This window comes from Microcaecilia unicolor, chromosome 8 (assembly GCF_901765095.1).
Source record: "Microcaecilia unicolor chromosome 8, aMicUni1.1, whole genome shotgun sequence".
NCBI lineage: Eukaryota > Metazoa > Chordata > Amphibia > Gymnophiona > Siphonopidae > Microcaecilia > Microcaecilia unicolor.
In genome coordinates this window covers 176,658,224-176,674,378 of record NC_044038.1, presented here as the reverse complement: position 1 = coordinate 176,674,378, position 16,155 = coordinate 176,658,224, and the positions used below count along the sequence as shown (strand labels likewise).

At 45.4% G+C, this 16,155-nt stretch overlaps 1 protein-coding gene across 2 annotated transcripts in view; it reads right to left on the bottom strand.

Annotated features, from left to right (window-relative positions):
• RBM27 (RNA binding motif protein 27) overlaps positions 1-15,859 on the bottom strand; it is a 97,324-nt gene extending 81,465 nt beyond the window's left edge. For both annotated transcript variants that reach the window (XM_030211585.1, XM_030211586.1), the window contains exons 1-3: positions 15,614-15,859; positions 9,971-10,089; positions 7,721-7,887 (exon numbers count right to left, since the gene is read on the bottom strand). In XM_030211585.1, the coding sequence (XP_030067445.1) occupies positions 7,721-7,887; positions 9,971-10,089; positions 15,614-15,672 (345 nt within the window). In that variant the 5' untranslated portion in view covers positions 15,673-15,859. The remainder of the gene's footprint in view (positions 1-7,720; positions 7,888-9,970; positions 10,090-15,613) is intronic.
• Positions 15,860-16,155: the final 296 nt, after the last annotated feature.

The following is a 16,155-nucleotide window of genomic DNA, read 5'->3' as shown; positions in this document are numbered from 1 at the left end:
ACTAAATGCCGATGCAACAGCCATAAAGAACATTGTCTTTACTGCAAGAGCTATCAAGGAGGTTTCTGCAGAGCTCAAAAGACAAAATTAAGGTTCCATTCTGGATATGGCATATGAAGGAGATGCTGCGATATCCAGGTGAGCTGCAAGAAATGCCTTCTGTAGTCCACCCCTGAAACAGGCCAAAACCACAATCTGAACTTTTTGAGAACCCAATGCCAATCCTTTCTGAAGGCCTGCCTGGGCACCTCGAATATTGTGTTCAATTCTGGTCGCCATATGTCAAAAAAAGATATAGTGGAATTAGAAAAGGTGCAGAGAAGGGCGACAAAAACAATAAAAGGGATGGGACGACTTCCCTATGAGGATACTAAACTGGGGATAGACAAATCTCAGGAGAGAGAAAGTCGGGGAGTGTAAGGTCTTTGGAAGAGTTAAGTCAATTTCTCTGATGTGCAATTTTAAAAGACTATGTATAAAAATGCATGTGTATGGGAAAATTAGGTTCTTACCTTGGTAATTTTCTTTCCTTTAGTCATAGCAGATGAAGCCATTACGTATGGGTTGTGTCCATCAACCAGCAGGGGGAGATAGAGAGCACTCAAATTTCACAGTGCCACATGGTCAGCTAGCTCCACTGCCTCTTCAGTATTTGAAGCTTCCAAAGCAGAATAACAAACCGCAATGGGAATAACATGAACTGAATAACATGAACTTTCCTCACAGCGAATGATGGCCCCATAACAAGGGCATGAACTGAAAAGGAGGGAATGAACACATCCTCCTGGAGGGAATAAACTCGTCCTCCTCTTTGTATTTATGGAGGGAATACACACATCCTCCTGGAGGGAATGAACTCAACCTCCTACACATGAACTAAAAGGAATGAACTCATCCTCCTATAAGTGAACAAGAATCCTGAAGACTGTTTTCCAACTTTCTCCCAAGGAAGGATTAGAACTTCAGGAAACAAGAACAGAACCTGAAACAGATTCACATCATATAGACAATCATACAGGGAGGGCTCATGGCTTCATCTGCTATGACTAAAGGAAAGAAAATTACCAAGGTAAGAACCTAATTTTCCCTTCCTTGTCATCAAGCAGATGAAGCCATTACGTATGGGATGTATCAAAGCAATCCCTATATAGGGTGGGAACAAGTCACACCACACGCTAGCACTTGTGCTCCAAAACGCGCATCCCTCCTAGCAGCCACATCCAGCCTGTAATGTCGGGCAAATGAGAGCTTCGAAGCCCATGTTGCTGCACTGCAAATCTCATAAAGAGAGTGTGCTCCAGTTTCAGCCCAAGAGGAAGAAATCGCTCTTGTAGAATGTGCCTTAAAGGCTACAGGCTGAGGCCGGCCGGCAAGCAGATAAGCTGAAAAGATAGCTTCTTTGAGCCAGCGGACAATAGTGGCTTTAGACGCTGGAGACCCTCTGCGAGAACCTGATAGTAAAACAAACAAATGATCAGAGGTCCTGAAAGAATTAGTAACTCGCAGATACTGCAACAGAGTCCTGCGCACATCCAACAGGTGCAACTGCCCAAAGGATTCTGGAAACTCCTCCTTAACAAAAGAGGGTAGAAAAATAGGCTGGTTTAGGTGAAACGCTGAAACCACCTTAGGCATGAAGTAAGGCACGGTACGAACCGTGACCTCGGACTCTGAAAATTGCAGAAATGGGTCTCGACAGGACAGCGCCTGGAGTTCTGACACCTGTCTCGCCGAAGTAATGGCCACCAGAAAAACGGCCTTTAGTGTCAAATCTTTCTCTGAAGCTCGCCGTAGTGGCTCAAAAGGAGAACCCTGCAGAGCCTTCAAAACTAGCCCCAGGTTCCAAGCTGGACAAGGTGCCCGCACGGGAGGACGGAGCCGAAGCACCCCTCTAAGAAACCATGCCACATCTGGATGAGCAGCTAAAGACACACCTGCAACCTTACCATGAAGGGAAGCCAATGCTGCCACTTGCACCCGCAGGGAATTATAGGCCAAGCCTTTTTGTACACCATCCTGCAAAAAGTCCAGAATCGGCGAGACAGGAGCCCGCATGGGTGTGATCGCTTTTGAAACACACCAAGCCTCAAACTGGCGCCAGATCCTGGCATAAGACACAGAAGTGGACCGCTTGCGGGCCTGCAGGAGAGTGGAAATAACATTATTGGAATAGCCTTTGCCTCTCAATTGCGCCCTCTCAATAGCCATGCCGTAAGACCAAAACGGCAGGCGTCCTCCATGGCCACCGATCCCTGCGACAACAGGTTCAGAACCAGAGGTAAAGGAAGGGGAGCCTCCACTAGCATCTGTCGGAGGTCCGCATACCAAGGCCCCCTGGGCCAATCCGGGGCGATGAGAACCACTTCTCCTGGGTGAAGCCGAATCCGCAGGAGCACACGCCCTATCAAGGAACACATACCAGAGGCCCAGAGGCCAGGGTTGAGCCAAGGTATCCAACCTGGCTGAGCGAGGATCTCTCCGTCTGCTGAAAAGCACGGGACTTTAGCATTTGAGCTTGTCGCCATAAGATCCATTACGGGCTTGCCCCTTTTGGCACATATCTGCAGGAATACTTTGTCTGCCAGTTCCCATTCCGCTGGATCAATTTGATGCCTGCTTAGATAATCGGCTTGCACGTTGCTCTAACCTGCAATGTGAGCTGCCGACAGAAACTGTAGATGCAGCTCAGCCCAGTGGCAAATCTGTTCGGCCTGCACGGCCAGCGCTCTGCACTGAGTGCCGCCTTGTCGGTTTATGTAGGCCACTGTTGTCGTGTTGTCCGACATCACTCTGACAGCCAATCCTTCCAGGGTCACTTGAAAGGCCAGAAGTGCCTGAAACACTGCTTTCAACTCTAGGCGATTGATGGACCACTCCAACTCGTCGGGTGTCCAAAGACCCTGGGCATGCTTCCCCTTGCAATGTGCGCCCCAGCCCTTCAGGCTGGCATCTGTCACCACTAGGCACCAATCGGGGAGCGCCAGCAGCATTCCTCGCCGCAGCATGCTGTCTGAGAGCCACCACTCCATGTTGAGTCGGGCCGCAGGGAGCCAAGAGAGTCTGCATTGATAATCCTGAGATACTGGAGACCATCGTTGAAGCAAGGAATACTGCAGAGGTCTCAGGTGCACTCTCACCCAGGGCACCAAATCCAAGGTGGCCGTCATCGATCCCAACAGCTGGACAATGTCCCAAGCTCAGGGGCGGGGCATCCTCAGGAGTAGACAGACCTGATTCTGAAGCTTGCACCGCCTTTACTCGGGTAGGAATACATATCCCAAGTCTGTGTCGAACCGTACACCCAAATATTCTAGAGATTGCGAGGGGGTCAGGTGACTTTTGGCTACATTGACGACCCAGCCCAGAGATTGCAGTACTGAGACCACTCTGGCTGTAGCTTGATGGCTCTCTGTTGCGGAGTCCGCTCTGATGAGCCAGTCGTCTAGGTACGGGTGAACCCGGATACCTTCTCGCCTGAGAAAAGCAGCTACTACCACCATTACTTTGGAAAAGGTTCGAGGAGCTGTGGCGAGGCCAAAAGGCAAGGCCCGAAACTGGAAATGTTTTCCCATCACCGCAAACCGCAGAAACTTCTGGTGCGGGGGCCAAATTGGAATGTGCAAGTAAGCTTCTTTCAGGTCCAGAGACGTGAGAAACAATCCTGGCTGTACCGCCGCATTGACGGAGCGCAGGGTTTCCATGTGAAAATGCCGCACTCTTAGGGACTTATTTAATTCTTTTAAGTCCAGAATAGGGCGAAAAGACCCACCTTTTCGCGCGGCACCACAAAGTAAATGGAGTAGCGGCCGCAGCCGAAATCGGCGGGAGGCACCGGGGGAAACCGCCCCAATGTGAATCAAGCCTTGTAAGGTCTCCTCTACCGCCGCCCGTTTGGCAGAAGAACTGCATCGGGACTCCACAAACACGTCTCTTATACGGGCATCGAATTCTATTCAGTATCCTTCTCTGATCAGGTCCAAGACCCACTGATCTGAGGTAATCTTGGCCCACTCCTCGAGAAAGAGGGAAAGACATCCTCCTATAACAGGAATTGAGGAGGGGGCTGGCGCACCCTCATTGAGAGGGTCGCCCTTGAACTCCAGGTCTTGAGCCTGCTGCTGCGGAACGTTTGTCCGAGCGAAAGGAGTTCCTCTGCTGAAAACCGGCCACGAGAAGTGGACCCAGCAGAATGCCCTGGGCGGTACCTTCTAGCTTCACGGAAGCGAGGTCTATAAGAGGAGTGAAGCGCCTGACCCTTGGAGGGAGGCCGCGGCCTATCCTCGGGTAAGCGCTGGGGTTTAGCATCTCCCAGGCCTTTCACAATTTTCTCCAACTCCTCACCCAACAGAAGAAGGCCTTGAAAGGGCAACTTCACCAACCTTTGCTTAGAGGCCATGTCCGCCGCCCAATGCCGTAGCCACAGAAGACGGCGAGCCGCCACTGCTACAGCCATCTGTTTAGCCGAAGCTCTGACAATATCATAAAGGGCGTCAGCCAAAAAGGGCAAGGCCGACTCCATTCGCGGAGCCACTTCAGACAAGGGCTCCGCTCCATCACCGGGCTGTTCCACTGCCTGTTGCAACCATGCCAGGCAGGCTCCAGCAGCATAACAACTGCATGCAGACGCCCGAATAGTAAGACCAGCAATTTCAAAGGACCGTTTAATTGCTGATTCCAGTCTACGGTCTTGCATGTCCTTCAGGGCAACACCTCCTTCAACCGGGAGGGTAGTTCTCTTTGTCACAGCTGTGACTAGGGCATCCACCTTAGGCATTGCAAAGCGAGCCAAAAGCTCCTCACTCAGAGGGTATAATTGACCCATAGCCCTAGAAACTTTCAAAGGTCCTTCGGGATCAGCCCATTGAGCTGAAATAAGCTCTTGGATGGAGTCATGCAAAGGAAAGGCTCGAGCAGGCTTTTTGGTACTTGCCATCCTCGGATTTCCAGAGGAGGCCACGGCACTCCCAGGATCTTCAATAGAGAGGACCAGTAAGACACAATCTGAAATAAGCACTGGCAGCTCCTCACCGCGGACGGATCATCTGGATCCAGTGGCCCTTCTGCATCTTCCTCTGTTTCCTCTGGCCAAGAGGGCCTGCCAGACCCCTCAGAGTCACCACATCCCGACCACGGGGGGGGGGGGGGGGGGGGGGGGGGGGGGGGGGGGGGGGTGCGCCACTCTCTGAAGGGGAATTTACCCTTCTGCGCTTCTCTTGCGGCCAGCTATCAGGGAAAAACGCCTCAGAGGGCAATCCCAGGCCTGCATCCACCGGAGGGGCAGTAAGGGGGGGCCATAGAAAACCCCTGTGGCTGAGCTCTTTTAAGCATATATGCATTATGAAGCAATAATACAAAGTCAGGGGAGAAAAACTCGCCCTGGGCACCCGGTTCCAGTCCGGGGCTAGTAGCTCTTTGGCCCCTTCCGGTCTCCAGACCCTCCGCCTCAGCGGGGGTCGCGCCATGTGGTGCTTTCAAAATGGCGCCCACTGCCAGCTCAACCGAGCGGGAAGAATCATCGCTCGCCATGCTCAGGCCGGCTCTTACGCCTTAACAGCATGTTTTACAGAGCCCCGCTGCTGATCTGCGCTTGCCACACTTGGAACAGCGCTTAACACTCTCTGCAGCCATCGCCCAAAAACGGCGGAAAATTCAAAATGGTGGCTTCGCGCCAAAAACGTCCCGATCGCGGGCCCTCCCCGGAGGAGTCAGAAAACACTCTTACCTCACTAAACCGAGTATACAAGCTCCGGTCATGCTGTAGAAACTGAAGAAAACCTCTTGCTTTTTTTTTTTTTACGCTGTGAGGAAAGCAGAGAAAACAGCAAAAGAGGCAATCAAATCAACTCCGGAGGTACAGAACAGTGGGAAAGGCAAGGAAAGGCGAACCAATGTGCCTGCATCCACCAAGTATAGAGTGGGAGAGAGCAGGGATAAGTGAAACTAATGTGCTCACATCCACTGGGGGGATGGGTAAGGCAGGGAAAGGGCTAACCTATGTGCCTTTAAAGTGAAGCTGCTATAGCCTCTAACACCCCGGCTAACAACTGGCAAGCCAGGAGCCACCCCCCAAGCAGATTTTTTAAGGAGCTTGATCAAGCTGCAACCACCCTGCTTGGGGAGATAGAGAATACTGAAGAGGCAGTGGAGCTAGCTGACCATGTGGCACTGTGAAATTTGAGTGCTATCTCCCCCTGCTGGTTGATGGACACAACCCATACGTAATGGCTTCATCTGCTTGATGACAAGGAAGTGTTAATTATCAGCTTAACTTACAATGCAGTATTTGCAAGAGGGCGAACACAGGGGAGGAGCTCCACCTTACAGAATACTTTAAGTTATGCATGGCCCTGCCACATTTAGGCACCCACACTTACAATAGCTCTATGGCTGGAAAATGTGCAGGCACTAGCCTTCACAACCTTAGAGTAATATTGGAGAATTTCAGAAGGCATCAGTGAAGTCACTGGGAAAAAAATCAGTATCTCTAACTCCATCTGCTGGCAGCAAAAGGATGCAACCCACTTGTTTAGACTGCTATAGCAGAGACAATAAGGAAGAAAATACCAACCCTTGGCTATTGTTGATAAGGTGGGACTATCAAGACAGAATTTGACAAACTCATCAGATTCACAATTTCCTGATATTACAAAAAAAAAAAAGCACGTGAAAATGTTTTAGTTCAAAGCTATGAAAACCATTATGAACCATGACGATAAAACATCAGTAAAAATTTGACGTTTTTATTGAAAAGATTTGTTACCTGCACTACCACTCTAGGTGGAGTAGAGATTTACATGCATAAAACCAAAAGTAGAAGAACGGCAAAAAAGAGAGAGAGAATAGACTATATATAAAGCAAAATTAAGAAACAAAACATGACAAAGACATATTTAAGAAAATTCCTATCACAACACTGGAGACATTATAGGCAACAAAACAGCAACCCACACTTCATCAACAAAGGTATAACTAACCAAATGCCTGGGTACAAAAAGGGAGTCTTCAACTTTTCTTTAAAAATGGAGATTTTGGTCTAAATTCACAGGTCTTCTGGCAGAGTTCCATAAAACAGGGCCTGTGACTACAAAAACCATGTGTTTCAGTCAACTATAGTACACAAACTGATGGGACATCTAAAACATTCTGATCACAACATACGTGGAACTGATCAGTTTTAAGAACAGTACAAATGCAACTTATGGACACATCATTAAAAACAGATTACATTTAAACTTAACTCACTGTTCAACTAGGAGTCGATGCAACGCATACAAAACTGTCAACCTAAGTTGCACTTAGCACACAAGTTCCAGCATTCTGCACAGTCTGCAGGGGTTTCAACACTGAAGCAGACAGATCTAAATAAAGCACACTAGTAATCAAGGCCAGGCAATACAGACACTTGGAAAAATAGTTTCAAAATCATTCTGTCAAGAATGCTCTCAGCATACAGCTTACAGCAGTCTCGACAACCAGTTTTATTTGCAGTTGTAATAAAGCAGGATACAAGATGACCCCCAAATTCCGGACTTAGAGTAAAATTAGAATATTCAATTCATTCATTTGGAAAGAAGCAGCAACATTAACAAGCCTGATTCTGAAATCATGTGACCAAAGCTAAGAGCTACTGATATACCATTTCATACCATGTTAAATCATGTAAGCATTCAATATGAGCTTGGAACATCTGAGCAAAGAAATACAGAATCTGCTGCCTTACCAAACCTGCTGCTGGCGGACACAGATGCTGCTTTTCAGGCCCTACATCTTTAATTTCTTCTTTTACTTGAACTGTAGGTTTTGTTTCTTGTTTAATTGTTTCTGGGACAGGAAGGTAGTTCTTTGTAAACAGACTTTCAAAAAGTTTATCTACAAAACCAGTAGTTTCTATAAATAAAAAAAAGAATGATTTCAGAACAGTGCCCTCAAAGTCATACTAGAGCAGGGAAAATTCATACATTGAAAATGGGAAGCATAATTGTATAAAATAATGTTTTCCAAAGCTAAATGGAATATGTCTGCAGATAAACACCCGTAAGCCCATCTACCCGCAACTAAACCTGTCTGGTTCAAATACTTCAAAAGAAATTGTAACAGAACAAAGGTGGCAAGTTCTTCTGCAGCACAGATTCCCTGATATTTTGCAAGTTACATGCCCTATATCATCCCATTGGAATCATTGTTTGAAGATAGTTAAACCTGATTGCCTCCTTCAATAGCGGTTTTAAGGATGTCACTGCATAAAGACAAACTGAGAAATATCATAGCAAAAAAAAACAAAAAAAAAAGTCAAAAGGTCATGGAAAGCTAGTAAATAATCCCGAGGAACTGGAGTAAGCTTTAAACTAAAAGAGGAAAATGTAAAACAAACATAAAACCCAAATAAACACAAACAAAAACACATTTTTCTACTAAATGTCTCTCATAAAAAGAGCCTGATGGGCAGAACTGAGAAGCAAAGTCCGTTGTTAAGCCAAGCAAGTTCTTTCATACTGCCTTCCTATGTAGCTCAATCCCATTCTGGGAGGGGCAAAAAACTCAGTAAGGCTCCGCTGGCATTTTTTCCCAAACAGTGCAAGCTAACAAGCAGCTTGATGAGATGAAGACCTGATGCTAAAGAACTGTGCTCAGATGGCAATGAATCAGCTATGAGCAAGAAGCTCAACGGTGAAAGACTGTTTATGGAACCCGATTGGTCCAATAGGTTTGAATTACATACAATATCATTAACAAGATTTCATAACATTCAGCTATTTTGTTAAGAAATTATCCCTAAGTGAAAACTTATGCAATAAAAAGAGTGCTCAATGAGGAAAACTGCTAACCTTAACATAAAATACTAAACAAAGTTTTCCTGATACACCTAACCTGAAGAGCACATACTAATTTTCAAACCCATCTTGCCTTCAAATTAGGGCTGGTGAGCTGGTACAACAACCCTTTGACTCGGACTTTAACATTTTTGTTCTGGATCTAAGGACTGGTAAATATAACTTCAGATCCAGGACAAATATATGCATACTAGTAAAAAAGCCCCGTTTCTGATGTAAATGAAACGGGGGCTAGCAATGTTTTCTTTTGTGTGCATGTGGGAGTGTGTGTGTCTCTGCCCTCTGGCCTCTCTCCCCTCCCCCCTCTGAGTCCTTCACTGTTACAGAGCCAGCGATTTGATTTCGTGCTCTGCTGTTTTCCTTCACTGACTGTGTTACAGAGAGGGCGGGGCAGACACTCATAGGGAAACCGGATATCTCGCCCCCTTCACACTTCCGGCTGGAGGCTTCATAGAACGTTGGTTTGCCTTTTATATAGAGAGATAAGTACAAAATAATACATTTACCATATTTTATCTTTTTTTTTAATAATTTTGAACCTGGAGTCAGTCAGTACATTTTTACCGACTTCACCCAAAATTGCTTCTGACTCCAACTCTGCATCCTTGCTTCAAACATTTAGGGCCTCTTTTACTAAACCGAACTAGTGGCGGTTTGTGTACCTGGGTTTAAAAAAAGGTTTGGACAAGATCCTAGAGGAAATCTGAGGGATTCAATTTCAAGCTCCCTAAAAAATATAAGTGCCTTCAATAATAGGACACTCTAGACTTCAGAAAACCCAGTGTTTCTAATAGCATGGGCAATTATTAGAGAGAATATGGTAGTCAGGCAATAACATAGGGGATGATGGCAGAAAAAGGCTGAAATGGACAATCTATTCTGCCCAGGAAGGTGGGTATGACTGCAGCTGCCATGTCATGCAGGTTAACCCCTCCCTCTGGCTATGTCTTACTACTTCTGCATGTGTTTCCCTTAGAAAATCAGCTCGGGTACAAAGCATGCAGGGGGTTTGCAAACTACGATCATTAGAGGCAAATATGCTTCTTTTGATATTATGAAGATGGATAAAAGTTACTACGAGTACCTACACCCCAACTAGGTTTGGGTTATAAAATCAAGGCAGTAAAATATGAGAATACCTTTTTGTAAAAAGACATCCAGTTGGTCAGCACAAAAAGCCTTAAGCTCCTTCTCCGACTTATCTTTCTTGACCAATGCCACTACGTAGTTTGCCAAGGCTGAAGGATCCGCATCACATCTGAGAAAAAGACATATGCAGTTACTATTGATTTATGAATAATGCTTTCACTCAAACTGCTACAGAAAACAAAACTCGCTCTCTTAAACAGGGCAGAAAAGCAGGTCAAAAATAACAAAAGCCACACAGCTATAGCAGAACAAGTATTGCTTTAAGCAAATCATAGAGAAAAAAAAAGTTACACTGCAATCAGGACAAAATCAAAACCCAGAGATTTTTTTTTAACCTGCCTAGTGTTTAAGTGGAATATAAATTAATGAAAGAAAAAAATAAAATTCAAATGGTCCAAATCTGCTCAAGAACAAGGAATATTTTTTTAAATAAGAAAAACTGGAACAATCACCATTTAATATAACAGTTAAACAGAGGAAAAAATGTTGATTTGGGGAAAATCCACTATTTCTGGGATAAGCAGTATAAAATGTTTTGTACATTTTTGGGATCTTGCCGGGTATCTGTGACCTGGATTGGCCACTGTTGGAAACAGGATGCTGGGCTCGATGGTCTTTGGTATTTCCCAGTATGGCAATACTTATGTACTTATGATTTTTCATGCTTCAAAAGTCAAGGAGCACAAAGGAGAAAAATAATACTAACTATGTCAAAAAAAATAATTTCCTACACAAACCATTAATAAGCCTTCATAAAACTGCTGACATTTCTCAGGATGTGATACTTGTTATTTAGCTACATGAACATCAGTTTTCTAGAGATAGTTTCAGTTTACAAGGCAGGTTTTATATTGCAAACCTATGGCACGAGTCTTTCTCCCAGAATGGTGGGCTACCCAAGAAAATATTTCTTCACTCAATGTGTAATTAAACTCTGGAATTCATTGCCAGAGAATGTGGTAAAGGTGGTTAGCTTAGCGGAGTTTAAAAACGGTCTGGACGGCTTCCTAAAGGAAAAGTCCATAGGCCATTATTAAATGGACTAGGGAAAAATCCACTATTTCTGGGATAAGCAGTATAAAATGTTTTGTACTTTTTTTTTAGATCTGCCAGGTATTTGTGACCTGGATTGACCACTGTTGGAAACAGGATGCTGGGCTTGATGGACCTTTGGTCTTTCCCAGTATGGCAATACTTGTGTACGGTTTGTTATTTTGTAAACCACTTAGGACCACAAGGATTCTGCAGTACAAAAATGCTTTGGAACGGATTAGAACTACCACTTTACTTGCACAATTATTTTAGTCTTTGATGTCACGGGCTATTTTACATAAAGAACTACTGCCCAATACAATACGAACTGCTCTTGAAGCATATAGTACAAAGACAAATATTTTATAGCAGCGTTTCCCAAAATGTGCACCGTGGCACCCCAGTGTGCCGCGGGACATTTGGGAGTTCACACGCTGAGTGCCTCTCTCCACTGCTCACTCACTGCAGGCTGCCAGCAGTGATGTAACATGGTAACAAAGTAGATGACGGCAGAAAAAAGACCTGCACAGTCCATCCAGTCTGCCCAACAAGATAAACTCATATGTGCTACCTTTTGTGTATACCTGACCTTGATTAGTATCTGCCATCCTCACGGCACAGACTGTAGAAGTCTGCCCAGCACTAGCCCCGCCTCCCAACCACCAGTCCCGCCCCCCCAACACCAGCTCTGCCACTGGCCTGCCCCTGAAGCCTTCTTTATATAGCATCCAGCCTACACAAGAACAGGAAGTGGCTGTACAAACAAGGCTTTCAGGGCAGGCTGAAGGCAGCGCTTACACATTGCTGCCAATGCTGACAGCATGAAGTTTGGAGGCCTGCTCCCGCCCTGTGACCTTGGCTGCTCACTACTCAGCTGTCAGAGAGGACGGGGCTGTAGGACATTATGTTGCCTCCCTCCTGTGCTCAGGTTTGGGCTCTTCTTCATCCTCCTCTTCCCAGAAAAAAGGTAAAAAATGGATTACAAGGGGGCATGGGGGTGGAGACCTCTGTGGCCGTGGGGTGGGGGGTTGCCATGAAAAATTGCTCAGACATTAAAGGTGCTGCGATCCAAAAAAAGTTTGGGAACAGCTGTTTTATAGAATAAAAAAATCAAATCAAACAGTAAAATCTCAAAGATCATCAATCATCTAAAGGGGGGGGGGGGTCTCAATCATTTCAAAACTGCTCTTTATGTAATAGCACACATAGGCGGAATGGTCCAGCACATGCCGATGTCAGAATATCCAAATGGAACAATCAGAAGCACTCTCCCACCCTGAAAATAAAGCCCAACAGGGCTCCTTTTACAAAGTTACGCTAGTAATTCTTGTGCAGCAAATGTGATAAAGCTCATAGGAATTGAATGGGTCTGTCGCATTTGCCATGTCAGAATCGCTAGTGCGGCTTTGTAAAAAAAAAAGCCTAAAATTATTATTGAACCAAAATTACAGTGGAAGCCAATCATCTTAACGCAAGCAAACTGAATAACAACAGGTGAAAATACTATTTTTAAAGTTTGTTTCAAGCTCAATATAAAATGTTCAACTGCATTTATATGACTGAATTAAATTCACTCACTATGGGCTCCTTTTACAAAAGTGATGCTACCAATTAGTGTGCACTGAATGTGAAGAAGCCCAAGTTTCAAGTTTATTTATAAATGTACTATCCTGTTCATCAAATAAGGATGTCTGACTGGCTTACATGCTAAACAAAGTAGAGCAATGGCGTAGCGAGGAGGGCCTGCCACCCGGGGCGGGGCGGTTCGCCGCTGCACCCCCCCCCCCTCAGCGCATCACCCCCCCCCCCCCCGACCCAGTGCCCACCCACTTCCGTCCAACCAGCTCCCTACCTTTAAAAAAATATCGGAATCCGAAGCAATGCGCAGCGCCTCCACGTAAAAGAAATGTGCAGCGTCTCATCGAGCCTTCCCTCGCTCCGTCTGTCCCACCCTCCGCTGACGCAACTTCCTATTTCTGCAAGGCCCAATGAGATGCTGCACATTTCTTTTACGTGCAAGCGCGAGGCGCTGTGCCTCGCTTCACATTCCGATATTTTTTTAAAGGTAGGGGGAGCTGGTTGGACGGAGGAGGGTGTCGATGCGCCGGGGGGGGGGGGGAGCTGGCAGGGAGCACCCCCCCCCCCGAGCTGACCGCCCCTCCCGCCCCCCCCTTGCTACGCCACTGAAGTAGAGTAAGGAAAAATAGAGCCCATGGGAATTGAATGGGCTTCTTCGCATTCACTACACGCTAATCGGTAGCACCACTTTGTAAAAAGAGCCCTATATGCACACTTCTAGAATGGACTCATTACAAAGGACTCAAATACAAATCAACTTACGTGTCCAGTTTTTCCTACATAAGCACACAACTGTGGAACGCAATACCAAAAGCCTTGAAAACTACGAACGACCACCTAAGCTTCCAGAAAACACTAAAAACTAACCTGTTTAAAAAGGCATACCCTACCCATCCAAGCCTGATCTTTGCAACACAACAAAACTAAAAACGAAATGGACATAACACAACTCTACCGTTGTATGATTTCCTAATGTGGCTGTGCCACATGAACTTTATCTTACCACAACATCACTTTGTATTTGTTTACACCGGAGTCTGTAATACCTCTCCAGTACTATGTAAGCCACATTGAGCCTACAAATAGGTGGGGAAATGTGGGATATAAAATGTAACAAATAAATAATGGATTTAGGTGACCTTCTTGTGTCTAAAACAAGCCACAAAGTCAAACATCGCAGAGAACAACTAAGCATTTAACAATAATGCACACAAATCAGAGAGCATACAAAATCAATATAAGCTTGCATAAGAATTAGAAACAGGATAAGTTAGTGAACACGATTACAATTTCCTTTAATGCTACCATATATTTTTGGTACTGTATTTTTCCCCATTTTGCCCACAATGAAAATCCAAACCACTCTCAAAAACAAGACAAGAAATTGCTCCAATAACCAAAAGTATTATGAATATATTAGGTAGCTTTACACCAATTCTGCTACAAGGATCTTACATAACGAAAAATTCTGGATCTGTCAACCAGAACACAAGGAACCAACCAAGAAGGGGTATCAAAATGAATGGAATGAGATTCACAATGTTTATGTCCACAAAATAATTAAGGGGTCCTTTTACTAAGCAGCAGTAAAAATAGGCCTTAGTGTTCAATTACTACTACTTATCATTTCTATTGTGCTACTAGACGTATGCAGTGCTGTACACTTGAACATGAAGAGACAGTCCCTGCTCGACAGAGCTTATGATCTAATTACATGTCTTTTGCACATACCAAGGCCATTTTTACCACAACCATAAAAATGCCTTTTTTGTAGTTACATTAATGGCCATGTGCTAATGTTGTTAATGAACAGCCTTTTTTTTTTTACATTACCACAGAACTTACCGCCTCCTATTTTATAGGTAGTAAGGGCTCCTGTGTTATTTGTGTGCTAACTGGTTAGCGCAGAAACACCCGTTCTCTATCTGACATGCCCCCTCAAAAACAAATTTTAGCATGCGGCTAGTGCATTGTATCACGTCCTGTGGTAGTCCATTTTTTTGCTGTGTTAGAGCCTAACGCAGCTTAGTAAAAGGGCCCCTAAATTATATAAAGTTCAGAGCATGGGACAAAATGCTGATCATTCAGTGAAGTGCTTGAATGGCAAACTAGATTCCAAAGAGCCACATACATTTATTATTTAATTCGTCTAAAGACATTATACTAGTTTTGCACATCTTAAACAAAACAATACGGAGACACAGAAAAAGCACAGCCACTCCATAATCTGCTAAATAACTGTTACATATTTTGGAAGAAGCATGTTTTAAAACTTTTCCTAAAGGAAGTCAATTGTATTCTGCATGCTTTTACAAAGTATGCTTCAGAGCCTCAATAAATTTCCCTTATTTATATGACAACAATTTGTTTTTCTTTAAAAATGAGAAAAATAACATTTTGATAGGACAGAAGGATGAAAAAGGTCACCTACCCCTAGATCTTGCTCTAGTGACATCTTCATAGAAACAAACTTCACTGGACATTTATATTTACTTATTAGCTATACAGCCCTTCAACAATAGCCTCTTAAAGGGCACAACTGTGCAGTAACTTAGGTTAACAATTTTTCCAAGGTGGTGATGGGGACCTAAGAACTTTTGTACATTACTCAAGAGCTTTCTGTGCAGCAAGAAGCAACAGGAAGGGTGATGTAGTAGTAGAAGCAGCAGCCAGTGGCTAAGAAATCCGGGGACAGGCCCCATGCAACTATACCCTCCTCACTCCCTCCTAAGGAGAGAAAAGTACATTTTAGCAACTTCAGAACCAGAACAATCACGTCTCCAGCATTATGCAAAACCCTCTAGATCTGCCAAGGTCTCAGGACCCATCTTAACCCACTGACCTATGCCCAGCACTGGCCTTGGCTGTTTCATCCTCCTCCTCCGTTAGCAAAAACCTTGAGAACACACCTCCCGCACTCCTCGTTCTGGGAAAATGTTTACCGTCTACTGAGGCGCTAAAGTTTCTAAGCCTGGGCAGAGATGGCTGCAGGGGAGGCCCAGGCTCTGCCCACACTTACTTACATGGGCTCGAGTAACTTGGCCAGCCAGGACTTCAGGGCTTCCACATTCTCTATCAGCATGGCTCCAGGATCCAGGCTCCACGGGCCCTGCTTTATCGCGATTCTCCCTCCTCTTCGGGCTGACGGGGACGGCGGCTCAGGACTTCCTGTCGCGACTACACCGCGACAACCATGTCATCTTCGGCCAACTTACCCCCCCTCCTCCAAAGCGCAGTAACTAACATACACATACACAGGCCCCAGCGCACACTAACCTGCAAGCGCCGCGGCCTAGGCCTTGATCCCCGGATGGGCAGGCACCGCGACCAATGGAAAAGCGGAGACGCGGCAGGTAGCCAGTACCAGCGCGGAGGAGGCGGGCGCGACCCCTGGGAAGGTACAGTAGCAAGGTACGTGGAGAGAGCGCGTGACCTCTTAGGGTAACCTGATCTCAGGGAGAAGGCGGTGCTTCTCTTAAAGGAGCCGGAGTCTTTCTGCTGGACTGCTGGAAGTGGGAGAGGAAAGAGAGCATCATTGTGATTTTCATTACCATTAGAGAACGGA